The 7,814-nt window shown below is 36.2% G+C and overlaps 1 protein-coding gene across 2 annotated transcripts; it reads left to right on the forward strand.

Annotated features, from left to right (window-relative positions):
- Positions 1 to 1,095: 1,095 nt before the first annotated feature.
- On the forward strand, positions 1,096 to 6,963 carry LOC121431373. 2 transcript variants are annotated; one of them, XM_041628913.1, is made up of 6 exons: positions 1,096 to 2,665; positions 3,005 to 3,218; positions 3,774 to 3,914; positions 4,267 to 4,479; positions 4,795 to 5,100; positions 5,350 to 6,963. In XM_041628913.1, the coding sequence occupies exons 1-6, from the start codon at positions 2,562 to 2,564 to the stop codon at positions 5,731 to 5,733; spliced, it is 1,362 nt and encodes a 453-aa protein (XP_041484847.1). In that variant the 5' UTR covers positions 1,096 to 2,561; the 3' UTR covers positions 5,734 to 6,963. The 2 variants fall into 2 exon arrangements, with proteins under 2 accessions (XP_041484847.1, XP_041484848.1); XM_041628914.1 differs by having other exon boundaries at positions 1,107 to 2,665; positions 4,270 to 4,479.
- Positions 6,964 to 7,814: the final 851 nt, after the last annotated feature.

Genomic DNA, 7,814 nt, shown 5'->3' on the forward strand with positions numbered 1-7,814 from the left:
TGGAGATTAATGTTTACTATTTCATGTAATGATATCTTAAATAATGATTATCTTAATTATTAAAATAATTACAACATATAATGATAATAGTCACATTGATAAATGAATTGCGGTTAAACTTTACAGAGGATTTTGTATTATACCAGAAGCCAGGCACGCTTTATGCGCATTACGTAAACGCGCTAGACGATAATTTGGTATAAACGCTATGATGGCGGAGTTTTCTACTCACAATTTTGGACCTCTTTGGATTTGTAGAAATTTTCAACATGTAAGCTTTGTCTATGATTATATCTTGTAAACGAATGAATATAGACTTTGCATGTAGTTTTCCCATAACTAAACATCCATTTAAAAAGGGAAGGGGAGGGCAAATGGTTGTTTAAGAAGCTGGAACTTGTAAAATCGATAAGGCTTACTCGTATTCGTCAAATTGTGGATGAAAAACGTGCATTTCATTTTCCACAGGTTATGCAAAGTACATGTAGGCCTACATGTAGTATGACATATTGTCTTAACAAAGACGTCTGTGGACTTCGATCCACGAATTTTTATTTCGTGCAAGCATGAGATTTAAATATTTGATTGAAGGAAACAAATAACTCGTACAAATTACTATTTTAATCTAACGAACGTTCCTATTACATTTGTTTTCATTCTCATCATTGTCATTAGTAGTTTCGTTGTTGGTGTTATTCGACTTAAAAGCATACACTTGCGCGCATTATCATAAAGAGAGTTCCGCTTTTCAAGTAAAGAGCCCTTTTGAATCTTTGAATAGCATTGTTGTGCATGAGGTCCGCTTAGTATTCTTTGGGGCAAAGAGCCCGATTTTTCGACGGTACTTTGAAATAAGGAATCCTTTGTTCACTCCTGACAAGCGCGGCGTGTAATAAGGGACCCAATTATACAATAGACCTTGAAGCTGTTATCGGCATTGAACGGATCGCGCTCCCACTCGCCCAAACTATAAGTGTACATTTTCTTTCAAGGTGACTCTCTACAAGACTTATATGTGACGACCGCTTTAAATAAAATCAGAAAATACAGACAAAATTTATTTCGAATTATTCTTTCTCTTTCATTCTCACACCCCCCCCCCTTTTAAATGTTTTTGATTAATTTATTTTCCCTTCTTCAATGGCATCATTCTTCGTCTTCTCCATTTTTTCTTTTTCTTCTCCCCTATCCCAAGCCTTTCATCGTTTTTTGTGACATTTTCTTTAAAGCAATTACATATTTCAACCACATTCAAGTCATATAACTTTTTTTCAAGCTATCATGAATATATGTGACCATTATTATATAGTTCAAATATTATTTAGTCTCTTTTCTATAATTAGGGTTTACTTTTGACTGTCGAAAGTGTATTGTAAAAATATACGTGTACGCATTGAGTTCTGCTCCATGCATATTCTTTTCCTTTTATTCTCATGCTCTTCATCTTCTTTCTGTTATCATCTTTAGAAATTAAGCATTTCAACCATATTTCATTGACAACCTAATAATCATAGTTGTTCCCGACTGCAATGTTCTGCATATACTACATTTTGTTTGTGAAATACATTTTATTCACCATCCTGTCCTAAAAGTTATTTCATAGCTTTACTCTTATAAAACAACATTAAAGTGTAATAATCTCATCAGCCCTATTAAATAGTGCGAGCGCGAAGCGCAAGATAAAGATTTTTTGAGTTTCATGTATTTTGACCTGAAAATTGAAAATTCAATGTCCCATAAACGTTAAACGTCAATGGTCCCTGTGCTACAAATATTAATGACTCGAATTTTGTATGCCTTTCTGTGTTCTAATATGTATGATTTATATGTTTTTGTCAAGTTTGTTTTTATCACTTGTATATATATGTTTTGTTTTTATGCTATTAGGGCCCCTTTTGATATCAGTTTTTGCTGAAAGGGACCCTGTTGAAATATTGTTTAATAAATAAATAAAAATGTACACCCTAATGCAGCCTCTAATTACGTACATGAAAAATGTGTAGGCCTTTATTAAATTTAGGCAGCAAGACCATTCCGTAGTAATGTCCTGCAGTCTATTCGATAATTAGAGTATTACACTCATCTACATTTGAGAGGAAAGAAACCATGAATCATGACCCCCCCCCCCCCCGCCGAGCAGCACGCTAGGGATCGGGAGCGAGCGTATCCGGGTTGAGCGATTAACCAATCAGGGTTAAACGCTCCGTGCACTGGTCATTGAAACGTGACGGCCATGCTGACGGCCCACCAATCGTTGTAAAACGCTCAGTGAACAAAAGAAGTTAATTGCCGAGTTTATAAATTGGATCTTCCTATTGGCTAAATCGATGGCCAATTGGAGTGACCCTGACCCTCTGAGCATCAAGTATAAATCCTTGAACCCGGTCATATGAGGTCAGTTAATTTAACATCTACATGCGATTATTGACTTCACTGAGCTTGCTTTCCAATCCGTTATTCGATTACTGCCCATCGTCACCGACAAACTTCTCCGAAATTCGATTCGTTCCTTAATTAGGCTTGACAAAGTTTTCAAATTCGGTCAAAGTTTTGGTCCAACTATGTCGTGGAACCAGAAGCAGAAGGTCCAAGCTCGCGACCCTGATAGTGGTGTTTGGCTTGCAGCTGTTGTGCTGACTGTTGATGAGGAAGCTGTCAAAGTAAAGTAGGTCTATGTCTATATTCTATTCCCCATTGCTCTATAAATTTATGTCTTTTGTTTTTCATCGAGGTTGAATTGACCCACTATAATTTCACAAAAACTTATTTAATAGGGTAAAACTATGCGTACTGTATGTTCGTCGATCTACCGAACTCGTCTGACTTAGATCAAAATTTTGATTTCCTTTCTGTTCATATTGTTGATCCGATGTATCCCCATTTGTTATTTTGGCTTTACTTAAGTCTTGCAAACAACGAATCTGATTGCCATGAATCTAAATTATGTGTTGTAGAAGGTCATTATGCCGTAAAAGTTAAAGCTATGTCTGTATTTCCTTTTTAGGTGGGTGAACTACAAAGGGAGGACGTCGTTTGTGGATGTATCGGAAGAGATACGTCGGCCCATTCTCCGTCGACAGGTTAGGGTTTCTCCGATCCTTTGGCCTTCTGTGAAACCGGAATTTCTGCAAGCAGGCGACAAGGTCGCACAGCTTAGTGTGGATGGAAGGCGTGGTGAGGTCATGACTATTGAGACCAACGATCCCTTCAATGGGGTGGTGAGTTAAAAATATTTTCAATCTAATAAATAGCGTGTCTCATCCAATGGATAAGTTGAGCATGGTTAGCCCTGAAAACTCAATGTCTAAACAGAAGTAGCAAATCATAATGATATTTCATTGTACAGAAAACAGTCATTAAAAATTTTCATTTAGTTCGTAAGACAGTACTCATCAAGTTGATAGCGATTCATTCGGTTAACACGCCTTTTCCTTTTTAGACAATTGTACAGACTTTAAACCCAAAACTTAATTAACTGGTTTGACGCTTATCAAACTTCTGTTCCAACATTATTATGATAGGTTTTTTAATATTATATTGATATCCTGGGAAGTTTCATTATCATTTGAACAATAATAATAATAAAATAACTAGTAAAGAACGGTCTTGCCAAAATAATGCACAGTTGTAAAACTTAACTTAATAATTTGTTGTCTGATTTTGATGGAATTTAAATGCTTTCTTTGCCTAATTTTATTTTTCCTGTTCAAATGATTATTTTCAACCTGGAGTCCTATTTTAATCCTAATTTTTTAAAAATCTTTTTCATGCAGATGCTGACTTGCGAACATCCTGGAAGGGAATTTCGCTATGAGCACCTTGCAGAGCCAGAAGAGGATGAGGGTGAGCCCGAGGATGTTCCAATGGAGTTAGAGTCTGAGGTGGAGGATCAGCATGACAGTGATGATGAAGAGGTTCGTGATGCATAGTCTTTTCTGTATTATTTGAGTCACATTTATTAATGGACCATATTCTGAAGTCGAGTTGAACTTAAATTACTTTCTGAGTCAGTGAAAAATTTTCACTACTTTAAAAAAATAATGCATTTTCTGGCTATAGTAATAAAACAAATCAGATACCATACTAGTGTTCAGAATGCAGGTTTTAAATAAATGATTGCTCGTGTCCTGAAGGTTATATTTCTTCTTCACAATCAATGTACATTATTTTAAAATGAGCTAATATTTACAATGATAAATGTTTCATTGCAATCAATTGAAATTAAGATTGAATTATTTCATTGATTTTTGTTTTCTTTGTTTTCAGCAGGACTCTCTTCTTGATGCAGCCATTCTCACTCCAATGGCACAGGCAACTCCCCAGGCAACACCACGCAGGGCACAGGCAACCCCACGCAGGGCACAGGCAACACCTCGCAGGGCACAGGCAACACCTCACAGGGCACAGACCACACCGCGTGCGACACAGGCCACACGCGGCAGACAGAGGGGAAGAACGGCTACACATGTCAAGAAGAAGGTGGGTCTACTTTAAAAAGATAATTAGTCATACATGCAAAACATGTTCTCCATTTGAATAACATTGTACCTTGGTGATTTACAAGACCCATAAAACCAACTCATCAATTTAAAAAGAAATACTGCAGCATGGTTTACACAGAAACAAAATGTTCCTTGTATACATTGTATTTTTTATCTTGTTTTGAGCAGAATAATGGCAGATCCAATGTATTCACCACAATCATATATATTGCACAGTACTAAATGACTTGCCATTGTATCAAATACTCATGAAAACAAGTTGAAAATAAAAGTTTGTTTAATTTCTCTTCAGGTCGCGACACTACTGGACTTTGGTGAAGGTACGATTTTTGACGAGGAAATTCCGCCTCAGGAGCTGGAAGAGTTAACAGAAGAGAGGGCCCTGGCTGCAGTAGGGGACCTGGCAGAGCAAGTACAGGCTTTAGACAAGGCACCAAACTTCGACCTACCTGCCGGAATGGGGGCCGACGTTCTACTGCAGCAGAATATAGATCTTCTGGAAAGGAACGAGACGCTGATTCAGGAGAAGGAGTCCCTTCTAGACAGAATTAATGGTCTAGAGACGAGGGTATCAGCTATAGAGGCCAAGATCAGTCAGGTATTATTTATTTTCTTCTTTCCCACATTTTTACTCAAGAGTTTTCTTTTCAAAACCCCTTACTTGCAAAAATTTTAAGGCAATTCAATCAAATATAATTTCATAACTTACAAATCTTTTTTAGGAGCTTTGTATACCTCGAAACTCTAATATTATTTTTTTGTATATTGCATTGAAGCAGTTTTGTATTTAGATTTTCTCTCATAACTTGATGTCTAATGATTTTTTTTTCTCCTTGCTGTCATACAGGATACACCAGCAATTGAGGTTACCCCACCTACCATCCGCCAAACCGATCCAACCACTCAACCAACACCTCAGCCAGCACCCCAACCAGCCAGAAGAAGTCCCCTCGCGCCGATCCAAGCAATGAATCCATCACGGGTAGCCGTGGAACTGTCAAAAGAACTCTTTACTACGGATGAGAGGCTACACTGCTGTGTTAATGGAAAGGGACGGGCACAGCTGGATCCCCAGAGGGTTACGGTTCTGCGAAGACGGCTCTTCCTATCCTGTCCCATGCCCCGATCTCAGCAAGATGCTGCGTGGAAAGCTGCAGTAAAGGCCATAGACGGACACACAAGGTACCTACGGTTAAAGGAGAAACGAGGACGCGAAAACCTGCCCCAGTGACGTCATTATTTTTGATATGCATAAAGACTCAGGTTTTTTAACGGTCGGCTTTTCAATTATCATTTTATAACATGAATTGATAAACAAAAATTTTAAAGTTCTCATTTCAAACTTTTTGATTTGATAGGGAGTTACTGTTAGATTATCAGGTAATGTCAAGTAAAATTCTAGGAACTTTAAGTTATCTTGAACTTTTACAATTCATAAACTTTATAATCAATCATCTGTATATTGTTCATATATACATTTACTTATTGTAAATAATTATCAAGATTAATCTGGAGATAATGTAGGCTGATTGATCATTGTGGCTCGATCAAGCATATTTCAACTTTGTTATTGGGAGGATTGTACATGTAGTTGCAGATTTTAAGAAAGGGGAAATTGTAGAGACAACAAAACCTACCCTAGTATCTTCGTTTATTCGATTATGCATTTAGACGTAAGACTAAAATCTTTTTATCATTTTTTTTTTCAGATTTTCAATTTTTATTGTATATCATGTCTTGATTACATATTTGATTTCTCATTTCAAACTTTTTTTATTTGGAGTTACTGTTACATTGAAGTTACCTTATTTTTAAACATTTACAATTCAGAAGCTTTATAATCAATCATCTGTATATTGTGATAATAATTATCAAGATTAATTTGGATAAATTTTGAATTTCTCATTTCAAACTTTTTTTTTAATTTGACAAGGTGTTACTTTTACATTAGCAGGTAATGCAAATTAAAATTCTTGGAACTTGAACTTGAACTCTTACAATATTTCATAAGCTTTGTGATCATCTGTATATTAAATTACATTCATCTATTATGTAAATAATAATTGAGATTAATTTGGAGATTATGTAGACTGATTGAATATTGTGACTCGATCATGCATATTTCGACCTTGTAACAAGAATCATACGACTTGTAGTTGCAGATTTTGAATAAATGTACATACATGGACATGAGGCAATAAATTCACTTCAAATAGGATAATTATTGCATTGGTTGGTTGATTTTGTAGGCAGTAATCAATTGTGATATGGTAGTGATTGTGAAAATTATGAAAATTGTGAAAATGAATGTGATTAAAAATTTAATTGTGGTGAGACAGTGAAGGCGAGATGTTAAATTCTGTATACTGAACTCTTTACATCGACTTCCAACAAACTTAAGTTGTATTAGGGATTCTTGTTTTGCTTGCTAATTTTGAAATGCATTTTTATTTGATATCATTTTGAAAAAAAAGGGAATCAAAATTGTCGAAATAGGGGTTGGTATACATGTTTAGTTGAAAAATATATACCAAATCTTCCGTCTCCAGTTTTTATATAAAAAAAAATGAAAATGAAAAATTTGATTTCATGTTTTTAAAGATAAAAATTAAAATATTTCCCTATTCAATAAACTTCTTGATTCCCTTCTCTTATCTTACAAGTCATGACCATTGCCCCCCCCCCCCTCCCCCGATATTTAATGTTCCCACCTTGCCCCTCCCTATCTTAGGGATCCTGATGATGTTGGTGCCACTGTCCAGTCTATATCTCCTACCCCCCCCCAAAAAAAAAAAATGTGTAACGGGGGGGAGGACAAGCTGCTCCCCCCCCCCCTGGAGGAGTTCACAGGGAGAAAAAGGGAAAAGGAAAAAAAATGAAGATAAAGCAAAGGAAAGGGAAAAGAGCAGAGGGGGAAAGGAAAGGGGAAATCTAAGAAAAAAAATATATAAAGGGGAAAAACGGAAAGAAAGCAGGAAAAGGAAGGAAATAATAACAAGTGAGAAAGAACAATTCTCTCCAATATACAAATTTTGTACATTATCATGATTAGTAAGACGGAAATAAATCAAAGATGATAAAAAGACAAAAAAAGTGGGTAAGAAGGTAGAATGCAAGTAGTCAAAATCTCATTGGGAAAAATAAAGAAAAGGGACAAGACAAATCTACCAGGCTGCCAAAGATTGATGATAACGAGCGGGAAGATGGTATAGCCGTGTGAAAGTCTTAGGTAAACTGGCTAAATCTCCAAAGCTACCAGAGGCTCTGTCCAAGACCCCTTGCAGTGGGGGCTCTTCATCTGTAACCATTTTA

The sequence above is a fragment of the Lytechinus variegatus genome, chromosome 17 (genome assembly GCF_018143015.1).
Source record: "Lytechinus variegatus isolate NC3 chromosome 17, Lvar_3.0, whole genome shotgun sequence".
Lineage (NCBI taxonomy): Eukaryota > Metazoa > Echinodermata > Echinoidea > Temnopleuroida > Toxopneustidae > Lytechinus > Lytechinus variegatus.